Here is a 16,626-nt window from a genome sequence, read left to right as displayed (position 1 = left end):
ATAGATAATTCTTGAAATTTTGAAGTCTTCACGAATTCAATCAATTATCTACTGTTTCAACTGAGTTCTATTATCATAATTCGGTAACAACTCGCTAAAATAAACTAATAAATATTTATGCTTCATTTAAATATGTAAACAAATTTGCGCATGGAATTTGAGTCACGAATACAAATAATTCATAGAACTTGTTGTTGATGTTTGACTTGGCCAAACTCGCGAAAGGTTTGATTTCAAATGTTTATTTGTCTAAAAATTATGCGTTGTGTCTGCGTATGTGGCTGATTATATCTTGAATCACTTTCTGATGAGGCACGCCTCTTCGCAAGTCTGCTGGAAACCCCAGCGATTGTCGTTGCCCCGACACCCGCCGTATTTGAACGTTTCACAGGCATTCTTATCCTTGTTGTAATAGTAACGCTCCAGACTCATGCGACATGGACCGATCTCCAGAGGCTGTAGACATTTAGGATCTAGCGAGAGATACAGATTATAGCTTGCAACTGCAACTGTAACATATAAATATTCATTCGATTTTACCTTGTTTCTTTTGTTGAGTTTGTGCCGGTTGTTGTTGCTGTCTAGACTTTACTGTAGTTGTGCTACTTGTCGGCTGTGTTGCCTGTACTAGGGTCTTGGGCTTGGCTGTGGTCACCGCCTGAGTCAGTTGGGCGAGGCAGAGCAACAGTATGGCGGCATGCCACATCACTCGTAACTGGGTCATCTGGTGCAGCTTCATGCTCAATGTGATCGCTGCTGATAACTGCGCGTTATTAACTGCAAACAACAACTGAACCGCTGAAATCTTCTATGATTTCAGCTGCCTAACGAGCTTTTGTAGAACAAATGAATATGTGATCTGTAAGAGGGACTGTGCGTGTATATGTGTGTCTCTGCTGTTAAGCGAGGCGTTTAACGCAAATTGCGCATACGACGTGTTGAGCGCGAGCGCGCTTAATTATCAGATCTATGTGTATACACACGTATACCTTCAACACAGATATATATACATACATATATATATAGAAAGGCTGACTTGAAAGCTTCTAAGCACAAAACCGGAACTTTGTATACACTGTAATGTATTTATTTCTCGTATGTTTACTTTAAATATTGATGTCTAATAACTTCGTCAAACTAAAATTATATTTACGCGAGAAGTGTTTATTTAATATTATAAATTATTAGTCGAAATATTTGTCACTAGACTTAGTGACATATATCATATAGGGTATCTACAATATCACCTTCTATGGAATTTGCGTTAATTTGCTATCATTTTTATCTAGTTTAGTAAATACGTTGTCATTAAATTTTTGCACATCTGATAACATTAAATTTACCACTCTGTGCTTCATTTGATTTAATTGCTATATTCAACAAAATTATATTTGTTTTTTCATATTCGTAATTATTCATATAAATATTCAAGTATTTAGTAAGTGAAATACTCATTTATAACTAGTAATTTGTCAAAATTTTCGCATTGAATTTCCCTACAACAATTTGCATTATAAATGAGCAATTACTGACTGCACTCGAACTAAGTACTGAGTAAAGGTATGAATACGAATATAAGTATGAATAAGTATGAGTACTTAAACATACTTAGGAATGCATTGCACTTGGCAGACTCATTAAAATTGCATTAAGAATTGGTTAACAGAGACAGAGACAAATCACAGGACGATGCAGGCCAAAGTGATAATTAGACGGACATTATAAGGGCCTAAATGACGTGGCCAAGACCGAGACTGGGGCAAAAACGTTGGCAGGTGTTAATGCACAGGTCAAATTGAATTATCACTCAACAACGATGCTGTGGATGATGATGATAATGATGAAGATGATTAGAGTACTATGAGTACAGCCAACAGAATCGTGCTATTTATTCATTAGCTCAACACTCACACGTACTACAAATGGGTGGCACGCAAATTTGGCTGATTGAATGCCCGAAATGCCAAGTGAGAGTGAGTGTGTGAGTGAATGTGTGTGTGTGGTGACAATTCAGTTAACTGTTTAATTTGCTTGAAATAATTGAAATGCTGCCCAGGCGAGACACATTAATTGCACCCCTGTCCCTTTCCCTTCCCCTTCCCCTACCCCTGTCCATTCGTAACTGTGTGTTTAATTACTAAATTAGGCCTAGTCCCCAGTTGAACGACGAGATGCAAACCCAAAACTAAGCAACAGAGCAACGTGAATACACTCAACTCTTATTGATTCATTTAATTAACTGGGCTCGAGCTCAATAGATTCCCCCAGCGTTTAGCCAAAGTGCCCCAAATCTATCTTTGTATATGCAAAGTGCAAAATGTATCTGTATCTCGATTAACATATGCATGTAAACAACTTTAGTTGAAATCGAAAGCTCGCTCATTTTAGCTCCAACAACAGCATTTAGATCTTTTTTTCTCGCACTTTTATTGGAAATACCCCAAGCAAAATCAACTTCAATTTGTTGTCTCTGTAGCTGGTGTTGTTGTCATTGATATGCGGAACATGTTTTTTTTTCTCTGTTGCCACTGCAAAGTTTTTACGTCATTCCTGCGAACAACGCTGTTTGTTATGAGCACTTTGTGTGCAGGGTATTAGTGGGAAGCGAAGGTATATCGATTTAAGGTCTCTCAGAAAAATCTTTATTTGAAAACATTACTCCATGTTGATGTATTTTCAGCGTAGGGCATTGCTTGGATTACAAGCTCCATTGTTTGTTTTGCATATTTAAAAATCTAAGCCAATTAAAAGTATTTTTTCGATAAGTAACTCGTTTGTAGATATCATAATTAAGCTAATTGGTGGCTATAAATGCTTTGTGTTGGGTGTAGGGTATCCATTAGGGAGTGAGGTATAACGAGAATGGAATACTTAATTAGATTATTTTCTGTTACAACTGTTTTTCAGAAATTTGTGTGTGTATTCAATTGCAGCAAGAAATTTTATTCTCTTCTATCCTCCCTCTCTTCTTATTGTTGTAGGGCATACATAACAGATATTAGGAGCTATTATCTTAATATGTCGCCTTGATAGTTTTCAATTTAAAACAATTGTAATGCAGTTTACAAATTGATAATCAATCAAACTCAATGTCAAATGAATGCAGATTACAGCACTTGAAATTGATACGAATATTAATTGCAAAACACGTGGGAAAATTCTCACTAGTAATAATATATTTTACAAATATTTTACAAGCAAAATTAAAAGCAAACTTTTCCATTTAAGCAGTGGAGGAAAAAGCAAAAAAAATGCGCAGTTCTCAAAGTGTTTTAACCTTTGCACTAAATGTCTAATATATGCACTTAGCAAACAACAAATCTAATCTACGATTTAAGCTAATAAATCAATGATCTAAGCGAAATCCATAAAACAAAAACCAAAAAAGTACAGTAGGTGAGATGAGAGTCGTGCTGGCCGATAGTTGTGGGTACGTTTGTAGTTAACTTGGTCAATGCTGAATCTTGGCAAAGCGGCAAGAGAAACATTTGGAAAATAACAAATAACAATTGACAGTTGTTCAGTGAGTTGTTGGCCAAAGAACGCGGCGGATCATCGAAATGCCTTGGCAATGGCTGCTGCTGCTCTTCCCGCTGCTGATGATCGACGGTGGCAGTGGCGCCTCCAAACGTGGTAAGCTACATGGTGATACTATAGCCAACAATCGAGTTGTGTTCGCTAAGAAATGTATTGTATGTTTTTGCAGTTAAAATGTGTCTGCAGCCGATGATAAGCGGACGCTGCTTTGGCCACGTCGAGAGCTATGCCTACAATCCGCTCCAGCGACGGTGCGAGGCCTTCATCTATGGCGGTTGCGGTGGCAACGAGAATCGCTTCGACAGCAAGGCCGAGTGTGAATATAGTTGCCGTGATATCTAAGCCGATGAACCGTAAAACCGATCGCGAAATGATTATGAATGAATGTGAATCAATGCTCAATTAATAACAGAAACTGGCTAGAAACTGAATTCATAACTTTGTTTGCGATTACTAAGTAGTATATTCAATTTGTTGTTTGATTCGCCTTGTTGTTGTTAATGTTAGTGCGCCGCTTCACGTGTCGCGGATTGTTGCAAATCTTCTCGCAATCCTCGAGTGTGTTAAACAGCCGCTTGTTGCTGCATCCCATGTACTTGCAGTGCTGTGTCTCTATGTCATAGTATATGCCCAGAGTGGAGGGCACGCAGAGGCTGCTCGTGCTTGGCTTCACCTGGCACAGATCGCCTATTCGAAGCAATCGAAATGTCAGTTAACAATGCTTAAAGGTTGCTCATATATCTCTCTTTTTACTTACGTGTCTTGGCCGCAATCATGTGCAACTCTAGGCACAGCAGCAACAGCGTGATCAGGCTCAGCATGGACATTTGCATTCCTCGACTCATTTTGCAATTTCAAATACTATCTGGCAGAAGTGATGATGACAGTGATAGTCGCAGTAGCTGTAGGTTAACTCTGCTTGTTTTGATCCTTTGTGTGTATTCAGCTTTGGACTGTGGCTGGCACAGATATCATCTGAATTTCCATAGATTCCCTGTCGACAATGGCTGCGACGAAGTTGTGTGAAAATGCGCAGCTACTCGCCATATATATTGGCTTATAAATGAAGTGGATTAATGCTTTATGTCTATACTGTACTTAGTATACGGATCTGTTGATTTCGATTTATGAGTTCTTTATACTCGACAACGGCATCGACATCGACTTCGGTGAGAGTTCAGCACAGTACGTAGACCAAGCTTGTGTGCTAGTCCCAAAAATTCCACAACGATTCGCAACGAACCTTTTGGCACAATTTTTGTAGATTGTAGATTCACAATTTAATTTTTTTTACGGACTGGTTTCAAATCCAAATCAGCTGTACTTTGCTGTATATATTTTTATGTAGATGTTTTGGGTAAAACAAATTTTAATTAATTTTTGTGTTTTGTGATTCTTTATATATGATTTTTACGCCACTTTTGGTCACTGGCTAAGTTGGGGCTCTGCTTTTTGAGATGTCGCAAACTCGACTCGAAACCTCGAACAAAAGCCAACATCACACAGTAATCAGGCTGCGCTCTGCCAATAGCCGCTGCCGACGCTGACGTTGCTCATTTGCTCACTGATAAGACATTTATGAGTGTGTACACACACGCACACACACACACATACGTCTCGCAGCCTTATAAGTTGATAATATGTAATGTAGAAGTATGCACTCAACGATCTCCTATGGGATGCTCCCCAGTATTCCAGCTTAAACCGGCGTGTGCCTGTTGCAGAAGGCCATATTGCTACTCTTAGTCAGGGCTGTCAGCACAATTAAGAACAGTCAACGACTTCAAAATACCCTTATTAAAATATTGTAAATCATTCAAACAACAAGCTGTATGCAACTTCATTAAACAAATGTGTACCTAATGAACAACGAAGACATTATATTTATAAAAAAAAAAAATTACCTCTGAATACTTCATTATAATTTCCATAGTTCATTATTTATTACAATAATTTACTTTTTTAGAATATTCAAATATTTTCTATTTTCTAAAAAATAGTCTGGAAAAATGTTTAAATATATAATATTATGTATCTTGTCTTGTTCTTGATGTTGTATTTTACTCGTTTTGTCTAAATGTTTTATCAATGCCTAGTGCCCCCATTTAGTAAGTGTATTAATAGCTGACGCAAGTGTTGCTCCGCATTGAACTAAGTCAGCTAATTAAGTAGACTGCGACTTGGAACATGCCACACTTAAGCTAGGCAAAGTCAATCACGTTTCGCCATGTCGAGTACGAAGAGTCCAAGCTCCTGAACGCAATGTGAAAATAGGGAGTTACGTCACGGGTCGATGAGGGTGACCGATTAGTTGGCATAAGAATTTTGTTGTGAATTTGATTAGAATCTGTTCAGACGTAGTTTATTGTATAGTATATAGTAAGTAGCATAAGAACTGTGAACTGTGCTGTGAGATTGTTTTGTTTATTCGATAATCGCATCACAACGATCTGTTTTTTCATTCATTCCTATAATATTCGCGATTGTGACGTTGACCGCGCACACACTTTACAATGCAGTCCTGTTGGTTGCCAAAGCTTTGCCCAGGCGTCACATGGCAGGCACTGATCGTGTACTCCTCACAGTTTCCTGTGGCAGGATCATAGTAGAAGCCATCGATCTCGATGGTGCAAATGCCATCAGCACGTGGCGGCGGCATCAAGCAAATACCTGACAAAGCGACATAAACAAAACGTAATTAACAAATTGCAATTGCGCTGCGGTTAAATTTTGCTGTAGCTGCAACTTACTTGGTATTGATCGAGTGTAACGTCCATCAATGTGCCTGCTCTCACCTAACCAGACGAACAGCAGCAACAACAACAAACCCAACACAGACTTGAACGATGCCATCGATGACTCGGGACTCTCAACTACACAACACAACACACCAAGCCGGCAATCGAGTAAGTGAGCGAGTTTCAAAGCATACAACAATATACGTCTCAAAGACGACAACAAAGAGCACAACAACACCCACAGCAATAGCAACAGCAACAGCCACAGCTGGCGATACCCCAGCAGCTAAACGGATGCGATAAGCAGAGCCATGTGTCAGCTAGTAATAAATAGTATTTTTTTCTTTCCTTACGTTAAATATTCATTATTTTTATGTAAATATAAAAACTGATAAGAATATGCTTCAACTGCAAAGTGCTGTTTATCTAGAATGGCGAAATTCAGCTTGAAGCTTTATTTGTTGCACCACTTCTCTTGCACTCTTACATAAGTTTTAATCTTTAAAAAGAGTCTCGTCTTGTAAAAACAAGTGAAAATAAGTTAAAAGTGCTCCACATTTGCTTTAGCACCCGGATTTATGCCGGGTGCAATAAATTTCGACAGGATATGACCGAGATAAAGTTCATTTTCGAGGAAGGACAAAAAGTTTTTGGCATAGCATTGTCAAATCCTTAAAGATTTTGACAGAATATACTTTCTTGTAAACAGGTTAAGTAGTACTACAGTTTGACATTCAGCGATTTCGAAAAACTTCTCAAAATTTTTACCTTAAATTTGTCAAGGGGTAGACATGGAAAATTGCTGAAAATTCCATAAATTCGCCGTATCTTATCCATTTGAAGGACGATTGGGATGTCCTTTGGAACAAAGATAGCTCTTATCAATACAAATCGATTGGGGTGACAAAAAGGCCGAATGTCCTTTAAACAGTCAAGTTTCAAGGACTTTTTTGTAAACAGAAAATAGCTTATATCTCGGCTGATTCTTGTTTAATCCTTTCGAATACTGTGTCAAATAAAACCTATAGATTATACCTATTATCATACCAAAGGACATTGCAATCGTCGTTGTAGTTCTCGAGATATTCTGGATTTTAGGAGTTTCTTCAATTTGTGTTCTGTTGAAGTCACTCTTTGCATGCCCCTAAAAGTATGCAACATGATTTTTGTTAAAGCAAATTAGAAGCTTCATTCAAATTCAAAAGGCCGTTAGGAGCTATTAATGCAAGTGACTATCTGTATTGTTAGCTGCTGCTGATTTATGTTCGCCTGGTAATTCACCCTATGATTTGTCACTTTTTGACTTCAATTGACTGAGCGTCATGAACTCGAAAAATAGCTGCAAAGTCAGTTTAAGTACCAGGCGAACAGAAATGAGCAGCAAGCTGCAAGACTTAGTTTGAGTGAATTTTAACTTGAGTGAAAATTTAGTGCTCTGAGTGAGTCGTGATCGTTAAATTTGAATGAAGACTTTCCCACTCCAAAAATAAAAAATCGTTAATTTTTCAAATTTTAGCCAATTTTATTCTTAAAATCCTATCCTTAAGGACAAACCACATTGATCCTTATTTTGTATTTTATTTTACAGTTTTAATTTATGAATATTTGTGTAAAAATACAATAATAAATATAAGATTAATTAATATAACAATTATAACTGGTTTGCTTTTGATTAAAGAAGCTCATTTAGGTGGACATCCTTGCGGACAGCGTTGTTGTAGCCTTCCTTGTAGCGATACCATATAGGACTCTTCACAATGGCATCCGTTTTGGCTGCGAGAAAAAGAGCGCTTATTATTATAAACAAAAATAACAGAATTTAAGGAAATTACTTACCCTCCTCGTTGGATGTCGAGGCTGTTACTTTGTGAGTCACTCGGCCAAAGAAGTCCTTGGTGAGCTGCGAAGAAAGGACAAAGAAATCAAATGAATTAACTGAATAATATATTATTAATTTTCAAGGATGGAATGGGAAGTTCAACAATGAAATAAAAATAAACAAATGCTGTATAATAAGAATAAAGCTTTATATAAAGTGTCAGGACTGCAAAACAACCCCCAGAGTAAAGAACCTTCCTGCAGTTGGTCGTTTTTTGTTGTCGCATTCGTTTGAGAGTGGCAATAAATGTTCGTTTGGCTTGATCCCACATTACGACCCCAATGAATCCCCTTATGGGTTATTAGCTCTTACAGGATTTGCACAGCGCAAGCACAAACGCGAGCAAAAGCCAGAGTAGACGACTTCATCTGGTGGGTGGCAGGGTGGCCAACTAACATGTAGCATATGCCCAAATTGTGGCAAAGAAAAATTTCAATAAGCTGCGCAACGACCAAAAATATTTGCAACAAAATTGCTGCTAAGTAAATGCAAGGCATGCAAATTGATGGTATAGAAATATGGAGAATGCTCCACGGACGCACCTGCTGCTTGGGTGCATTGCGTCCATTGATGTCCGTAATTTGCTTTGGCTTCAATGTTTGCAAATGATTTGGCAGTCGCGGTGATGCCGCCTTCTTCTTTGTGGCTGCCGCCGCTGCACTCGATGTAGATGGTTTCTTTGCTGCATCTCCATCACTGCCCTTGGGTGCGGCTCGACGTATGCGCTCGAGGTCCACCTCACGAGCGATTAACTGGCGACTGAAGTACGGCAGCGTGAGACCAGCAATACCTAAATAGAAAATTATTATTATTTCATTCAAATATTTATCGCTTTCAGTTAGTTGTCTTACCTGGGAAGGCACAGAGCGTATCCAGATCGGGTTCTGTTTGAAAAACATAATGTCCTTCTGATGATTTGACTTGAATAAAGTTTACACCCAAATCGACCATCACTTGTATGGTGTGGCGCAGATCATATTGTTCCCTGGATTGGGGACGGAATTTAAAATAGGTAATTAGTAAATAATATATAGAAACTAGAGATTATAAAGAATATATTAATATTACAGATTAATTTCGATTTGGTAAGAATTGGGATAAAGGAATAGATAATTAATAAAAGAAGTAACAATTCTAGATGTGAATTGCACATAGATTAGACTACATTAATAATACAATATTTAGAAATCAACAAAAAGTGTATAATCTCTATGTTGTCACAAATGCTGTGGGCTACTTTAGAGTCGCTTGGCCATCTGCCAAATGTCTCTCAGTAGACCATTCAATTCATCCACAACTCATGCTTGTTAATGCACTCACTTTTGCGACAACAGTTGTACAGCCACTGAGCGCAACTGCGGCGATAGAATGCGCTTCAGCAGCGGCACCGTGTCCAGCAGTAGAATGTTGCCCTGACCGACGCCCTGTGCGGATGAGGTGATACCTTTGCGCAGCGACAGAAAAATATTGCGCTGGTTCGTGCATTTCTGATTGAACTGTAAAGAGAGAGTGGGATGAAGGAGAGAATGGTAAGTGGTGGCTTTGCTTGTGAACGAGCTTGTTTTTAGTGTAAACAGTGTGAAATCTATGGAGAACTCTCATTAATCTTGTGATTGCATTTGAGGCACATAATGCACAAGAAATTACATGGCTTGATTGTGTTGATTATGCACTTTTCTGTGGCCCTCGCCCAGCTCTGTTTGCCCCAGCTAATGAGGACTGCATAATACATGAGGCTGCCTCAAAAGAAAACCTACAGCTTACATTCTAAATGAAAAGAAATGATGCGACCTGAGGCCCATCAGCATCATCCTCAGTGTCGTTGTCGTCATCGTGCTCAACGTTTAACGCCGTCGTTTTTTACTTACCTCAAAGCCGCGCGTGGGAAATGCAATTTTCGGCCAGGCCAATGTGGCAAAGAGCAAATGCCATACCACAAACCCGTACTGCAAATATGGATAAACGCTGTAGTTCTGCTGCCTTGAGATCTGATGCTGCAGTGCATCTGTGAAGCAAAACCACTGCAAGGCCTCGCAAATGCCATTGAAATTTGGATCTGGCATCTTTTGCTGCAAATAGTTTTCGTAGACGCCCTGAGCAAGTCTGCATTGGACAACAGATAATTGTATAATAATTCTAGTAATTCCATTTACTTAGCTTACCGCTCGTAGTCACCGCTAGAGTGCACTACATCGAGAACGTTACGGACTCTTGTGCCCACTGACATGTTCGTCATTGTCACCTGGGCGGGCTCATCACCATTGCCAGAGCTGTTCTGCTGCAGCATCTTCTTGGGACGTTGTATCTGAAGAGCAAGCGCATTGAATTATCAATTTAATATCTATAAAATTGCTGCACTTACTCTGAACACTGCACCCCAAACATCGAACAGTCCTTGATGCCGATCCTTTTGGCCCAGATTGTTATTCAGCACATCCTGCAGTGTCAAGCTGTGTTTCTGAACACTAAGGAAAATAAAATACAATTTAGAATAGAATTTATACAAAGAGTACGAATCTTACTTGAAGAACTGCATGGAAGAGATGCAGCTCCGCACATCGTTGCCTGACTTCTCGGCCAAGGCAATAAGCGAACCAAAGTCTGTCTTTAATTGCTCCTTGCGCGAAATTTGTAGCAGCCTATGGTAAAATAGGAATGCTCATTTGACGAGTCTCAGAATTAAACTCTTGACTGCAACTCACCGTTCAGCCAAACGCGCAGCGTCGATGGGCGGGAAGTTGACCACAAAAGCTATTTGACGCAGTGGCCGCAATGCGGGATCGTAGATGTCATTGCAAATGCAGATGATGGGTCGACGCAGCACATTGTGCTCCGCCTTGGCTCCCTTGGCCTTTACCTTGCTGTAGATTCCGTCGCTGACGAACTTAACCAGATACTCAATCGATTGCTTTGGTGCGCCATCAATTTCATCTGCAATACAAACAATGATAAATATTTTTTCTTTAGCCTAACTTGTATCTGCAAAATTACCCAGCACAATACAATTGGGTCGTTTGTCCTGATTAAGCACCGATGACATTTGCGTGCCATTTTCTAGAGCCAGCTTAAATGCCTCTGGACTGCGATCATCGGAGGCATTGATTTCTCTCACATTGTAGCCCGCATGGCGAGCAATCGTATGCGCCAGCGTTGTCTTGCCTAGACCTGGGGGACCACAGAGCAGTGCCACCTTTTGCATAGGTCTGCCAAGCTCATCCACATTGGTGTTAAGCGCTTGACGTGTTTTGCGCTGTCGCCAACCTCCATTCGATTCGAATTTTCCTGTGCGTTTATTGAAGCTATTCAGTTGCTGTGCCGCCGAAGACGAGTTTGAGTTAGAGGTGACTGCCTGCTGCTCCTGCTTGCTGTGGAAGGCCTTGCCAAAGACCACTTTGTCCCACATTTTCAGCCAGTAGAGCAGACTGCGATTGGTCATTTCATCTGATAGTAAATCAATGTATTTACGTGGCTTGTACTTGTCCACCCAAAGGCGTCCAGTCTCTGGACTGACGCTAGGCGTTGCCGCAGCCTCTATTTGTGGTTGTGTAGCTGGAGCCATGCGACGCAGCACCTGTAACAAATACAGAGAGATTAGAATGGATGTTGATAGCAAAGATTAAATGACTCTTACCAGCTCATTTGCTTCCTGCCACACTTGTTGCTTGGCTTCGCCCAGCAGGCTGCCAATTTGTTGGCCACGCGCACTCAGCAACTCCAGCTGCCGTCGCTCATAGTCCTCGGAGTGATAGCGCACATACAGACGCTCTAGATCGCTGCGTTGCAATGCTAGAAATGGCCACGAGGGTATCTCATATGACAGATTCTTCATTTTGAAGTCGTGCAAAGCCTTCAGACGCGACACATCATCGTGTCGCACTGTTTTGCTGGACTCGCGCATCTTACGACGCAGCTCGAGAATGCGTTCAATGGCATCGTTGTCGCGCTGCTCCTCGGTGCGTGCCTTCTTTACCATAGGATCCTCGTAGCTCTCGTGATACAGATCATCGATGTCGCCAAACAAATCACGTTCCAGACGCCGTTTGTTTTTGCCACGCAATCCCAGCTCTTGCAGCTGCTCGGCGGCTGCTGTTAGCAAGGGCGCCGCATGATCTGTCCCATCGCTGGCCAGCTCTTTGATCGCCGGCATACGATGAAATGGCGTGGAGCAACCACGTCCCGCCGTCGGTCCTTTGGGTGTGCCAAAGAGCCGACGATTCACTTGGCCACCACCGGCGCTTTCTTCGATTTGCGTGGCGCCGAATGTGATCTGCGACAACTGTGGTGAACTTATCGTTGAATTGCTCAGCCGCGACACATCATGCATTGCTGCATTAGTTGGGAGCGCTCCATCAACGTCAACACCAAATACTTGCCGCTTCTGGAGAGCTGCTACCGCTTTGTGCGATGTACTAGGTCCGTCGTTGTACGCATCGTACTCGTGCGGCATATCTTCCAGCAGCTCGAGCTCATCCTGATATTGCAGTTCAAACTCTTCATTTTCATCTGGATATTGATCCATTGCAAGATCAACAAAACTCTGCAAAAATTAACACTGCAATAAGCCAGTGCAAAAAAACTCCCGCCAAAATACAGGGCATGCATGCTAAAGCTGCCTGCTATGTTAAATTAATTTCCAGGTGGCAACGCTGCGTCGTGCGATAGTTCGATAGCCGGCACAATAGGCAAGGGGTTACGTGACAAAAGCTTAATGCATTGCCAGTAGTGTTGTGACGTAAGCACATTTAAATTTGCAACTGCCGTGTTAAGTGTCATTAAATGTATTAAGCAACAGTTAGTAATTTAAATAAATGTAAATATTATTTATTTATTTTCGTTGGCAATAATGTGTGCTTATATGTCTGTTAATAGGCAGTTACGTGCAAAACATATGTTTTGCTTTGAACGCTACCTTGTAATCGTTTAGAACCATGTCATCTGTTTTTCTGCTTATTGCAATGCAAAAACTCCCAGTATCAGTTCAAGCGCAAACAACGTTAATTCGCGACTGTGTTTCATTTTGGCCATAAATTATAAATAAATAAGTGGATCAGAGTATTATAAACGGAGATGCTTTTATAATATACGCATAAATAACAAAAACAGCTGATTGTTGATAGCAGTAACAGCGACAATTGCACTCGATACCAACTCGAGATAATCTGCCGACTTTGCCGAGACTGCGTCGTGCCCTTTTCTCATCCCGCTAATCACAGCCAACGTATCAAATTATAATTATCGAAATGTGCATAAAACTGTAAAACACAAAGAGAACTTTGTTGCCTTCAGATACAAAGTGAAAGTTTCGCTGGTAAAATAAATTAGCTTAGATAAACAATTAATAATGTCACGTTGGTCTGCCCCCGACTGCGAGGAGGACGCCATGGCCGCACCCTCCGCTTGCCCAGCAACACCACCGCCTGCGAGTCAGCAACGCATATATGGCGACATCAATGCCAATCGCTTGTGGACATTTCGTGTGCTAATGAACGATCCACTGGCAGCCAACGAGCAGCTCGCCATTGTGGGCAGCTGTGAGGCGCTGGGCAACTGGCAGCACAATGGAGCAGTCCTGATGACCAGGCAACAAGCAGGAGAGGAACAGCAGGAGCAGGAGGATGAGCAGGATGGCAATGTGTGGATTGCACAAGTGTATATACCACGTGAGTGTGCTACCGAGTATCGGTATATGGTCTGCGGCATGGATGCGGCTTCGGAGCAGTTGTTGGTGCGCCGTTGGGAAGTCCAATTACAGCCACGTCGCATCGCAGAGCTTGACGAGCCGCGTGGTCAGTGCGAAGACACATTTGGTCATGTGCTGGGCCAGCAGCGAAGAGTAGATCGTGGTTGGTTGACCAAAGAGACGCTGGTGCAGCTGAAATTCTTCTCTGCACCGTTCACGTTCAAACAGCGCATGAAACGACGTCTCGTTCATGTCAAGGTGACGTCCATGAATCTGCGCATACCTAGCGCCGGTTGTGTTGGTGGCGAAGTGACACAGCTGGAGGATTCACTATCAAATGACACGCACGATACACGTGAGAATGGCGGCGACAGTTCAGCATTTGGCTTTAGCGAAGTGGTTACCCTTAGTTCGGATGAGTGCGAAGTGCGTGCACAGGAACAGTTTGGCACTGCATGTGGTGCCGAGGATTTGGTTATCTTTCATCTTACTGTTGCGGATATGGAGAATACGGCGTATCTGATAGATCTCTATAGCTATAGCTCGAAGGTGGCCCGAGAGGATGGTCCACCATTGCATTTGGGCTATCACTATGTGCTGCCCAATTTGTTTAAACGCTCCGAGGGCAATCTGGAGCTGGCCATCACTTGTGCCAAGGGCCATCGGCCACTGGGTATGATGCGGCTGGGTTACTTAATTGTTAAACCGTCTTCACACAGCGCCCACTTGGATATGCGTGTGAGTTATGCCCGCTATTGGAACAACAAATGGACGGGTCTTGATGTGGGACATCGTGGCTCGGGCACCAGCTTCAAGGTTTGGCTTTAAAACGCACTCAGAATTGTATAATTATTTAACGAGTGACTTAATTTACAGGCCAAGGATGCCGTCATCAGGGAGAACACAATCACCTCGCTGAAGAATGCCGCCGATCATGGCGCTGATATGGTGGAGTTCGATGTGCAGCTCAGCAAAGATCTGGTGCCTGTGGTCTATCATGATTTCATGATCTATGTATCGCTGAAGAGCAAGTGCAGCATGCAGGAACATGACTTTCTAGCGCTACCCATGCGAGAACTGACTTTGGATCAGCTCAAGAAACTTAAGGTCTATCACACCGCGGAGGGATTGTCACGCGAGACGCGCTCCTTTCACAACGATGATCTGCTGGAGCATCAGCCATTTCCACAGCTTGCTGATGTGCTGGATGCGCTCGATGAGCATATTGGTTTTAATATTGAGATTAAATGGTCGCAACGTCTGCAGGATGGACGCATGGAGGAGGAGTTTGAGCATGTTGTCGATCGTAATCTGTATATTGATTGTATACTCGATGTGGTGCTGCGGAAAGCGGGCCAGCGTCGCTTGGTTTTCAGCTGCTTTGATCCCGATATTTGCACCATGTTGCGCTATAAGCAGAATCGCTATCCGGTTATGTTCTTGACGTTGGGACACACCACCAAGTATGAGAAATATATGGATCCGCGTGGCAATTCGATGGAGACTGCGGTGTGGCATGCGGTGGCGATGCAGCTGTTGGGCATTGTGGCGCATACAGAGGATTTGTTGCGTGATCCCAGCAAGGTAAAATGATCAGCTATCGTTTTGGGGGCATTCATCTATACGAATGTTCCAGGTGAATCTTGCCAAGGAACGTGGCCTGGTGCTCTTCTGCTGGGGCGATGACAACAATTCCAAGGACACAATCAAGCTGCTCAAGGATTTGGGTCTTCATGCTATCATCTATGACAAGATGGATGTGCTCACCAGCAAGGAGGTCAAAGTGAGTGTCAATAAATAAACATGTACTATACTTCTTACTTATTTCTCATTATTCTCTTTCAATTACAGCAAAGTGTATTTCTGCTGCAGGCAAAGGACAGCCAAAAGGAGATGCTCAAGCTACAGGCCCTTGAAACTGGCCACGTTTGGCACACTACCGAGTCTGGTCAGGAAGAGCAGCAGGCTTAAATACTATTTTACTTTAGTTTCATCTCGAGACAACTGTCGCGCAGCATCATTTTTGTCACCAAGCCAATATTTATTTTTAGTAGAATTGTAAATTATTCACTTACCTGTCCATTTATAGTTCCACATTTCTATTAAATGGTATTTCACAATGGCTCTCTATACTTCAGATGTTCCCAAATTGCAACCTCTGAAAAATGAAAAATAATTTTGTTGTATGAAACATGTTCGCAGTCCTTGTCAAACATTATTTGCTAATATAAAACAATTCAAATCAATCGGAAGCAAAGAGAGAGTAAGCATTTTATAAAATATACTTTCTAAAGGATGTTAATCAAATGTCGCTTAATAAATGCGCCTAATATTTGTACAAAATGGCAGAACAATAAAAAAGTGTATTTGTTTATTTTGTTATTTGAATAATGGGTGTTTGGCTGTCTAGCAATCTCTTGTTTAATTATTGTAATTGCACACTGAGGAAGCGGATTCCACTAAACTGCAAAATTAACTTAAACAATTGCTTTAATTGTTTACAGAGAGAACGTATACGCATTCGTCATTGTCAGCAGTGACTCTCAAACTGTACGACATGCAGCGCATGTAACAAACTACAATAACATAATTTTTTTGTTGAAATACAATTTATGTTTAACAACTAATTTAATAATAACTACCGTTACAACAATAACAAAATAAAATCCAACATATTTATAATTATTATTATGAAAATGTATTGAGTATACGCAGTGTTGCTTTCCGGTGCTTAGGCAATTATTTAAATTAAATTCCTTATTTGAAAAAAATGTAATAAATACTTACACTAA

At 41.2% G+C, this 16,626-nt stretch overlaps 6 protein-coding genes across 6 annotated transcripts; 2 read left to right on the top strand and 4 right to left on the bottom strand.

Annotated features, from left to right (window-relative positions):
* Positions 1-188: 188 nt before the first annotated feature.
* On the bottom strand, positions 189-810 carry LOC133835195 (kunitz-type serine protease inhibitor conotoxin Cal9.1a). The gene is made up of 2 exons (XM_062265148.1): positions 541-810; positions 189-473 (listed from the first exon to the last, which is right to left on the bottom strand). The coding sequence occupies exons 1-2, from the start codon at positions 737-739 to the stop codon at positions 298-300; spliced, it is 375 nt and encodes a 124-aa protein (XP_062121132.1). The 5' UTR covers positions 740-810; the 3' UTR covers positions 189-297.
* A 2,408-nt stretch (positions 811-3,218) lies between these two features.
* Positions 3,219-3,968, top strand: LOC133835458 (PI-actitoxin-Afv2a). The gene is made up of 2 exons (XM_062265451.1): positions 3,219-3,633; positions 3,707-3,968. Exons 1-2 carry the CDS (start codon positions 3,561-3,563, stop codon positions 3,877-3,879), a joined length of 246 nt encoding a protein of 81 aa, XP_062121435.1. The 5' UTR covers positions 3,219-3,560; the 3' UTR covers positions 3,880-3,968.
* LOC133835342 (uncharacterized) lies at positions 3,965-5,295 on the bottom strand. Its single transcript, XM_062265393.1, has 2 exons — positions 4,295-5,295; positions 3,965-4,224 (listed from the first exon to the last, which is right to left on the bottom strand). The coding sequence occupies exons 1-2, from the start codon at positions 4,380-4,382 to the stop codon at positions 4,004-4,006; spliced, it is 309 nt and encodes a 102-aa protein (XP_062121377.1). The 5' UTR covers positions 4,383-5,295; the 3' UTR covers positions 3,965-4,003.
* A 590-nt stretch (positions 5,296-5,885) lies between these two features.
* LOC133835256 (early lactation protein) lies at positions 5,886-6,511 on the bottom strand. Its single transcript, XM_062265283.1, has 2 exons — positions 6,288-6,511; positions 5,886-6,207 (listed from the first exon to the last, which is right to left on the bottom strand). The coding sequence occupies exons 1-2, from the start codon at positions 6,388-6,390 to the stop codon at positions 5,996-5,998; spliced, it is 315 nt and encodes a 104-aa protein (XP_062121267.1). The 5' UTR covers positions 6,391-6,511; the 3' UTR covers positions 5,886-5,995.
* Positions 6,512-7,784: 1,273 nt separating this feature from the next.
* Positions 7,785-12,747, bottom strand: LOC133835024 (chromosome transmission fidelity protein 18 homolog). Its single transcript, XM_062264912.1, has 12 exons — positions 11,786-12,747; positions 11,146-11,725; positions 10,857-11,085; positions 10,677-10,793; positions 10,517-10,619; positions 10,317-10,459; positions 10,023-10,257; positions 9,475-9,650; positions 9,006-9,139; positions 8,697-8,944; positions 8,112-8,175; positions 7,785-8,048 (listed from the first exon to the last, which is right to left on the bottom strand). The coding sequence occupies exons 1-12, from the start codon at positions 12,671-12,673 to the stop codon at positions 7,948-7,950; spliced, it is 3,018 nt and encodes a 1,005-aa protein (XP_062120896.1). The 5' UTR covers positions 12,674-12,747; the 3' UTR covers positions 7,785-7,947.
* Positions 12,748-13,102: 355 nt separating this feature from the next.
* LOC133835107 (glycerophosphocholine phosphodiesterase GPCPD1) lies at positions 13,103-16,010 on the top strand. The gene is made up of 4 exons (XM_062265029.1): positions 13,103-14,650; positions 14,711-15,418; positions 15,471-15,617; positions 15,686-16,010. Exons 1-4 carry the CDS (start codon positions 13,496-13,498, stop codon positions 15,803-15,805), a joined length of 2,130 nt encoding a protein of 709 aa, XP_062121013.1. The 5' UTR covers positions 13,103-13,495; the 3' UTR covers positions 15,806-16,010.
* The last annotated feature ends 616 nt before the right edge of the window (positions 16,011-16,626 follow it).

This window comes from Drosophila sulfurigaster, chromosome 2L (assembly GCF_023558435.1).
Source record: "Drosophila sulfurigaster albostrigata strain 15112-1811.04 chromosome 2L, ASM2355843v2, whole genome shotgun sequence".
In the NCBI taxonomy this organism is placed as follows: Eukaryota; Metazoa; Arthropoda; class Insecta; order Diptera; family Drosophilidae; genus Drosophila; species Drosophila sulfurigaster.
This window is presented reverse-complemented; position numbering and strand designations above follow the sequence as displayed.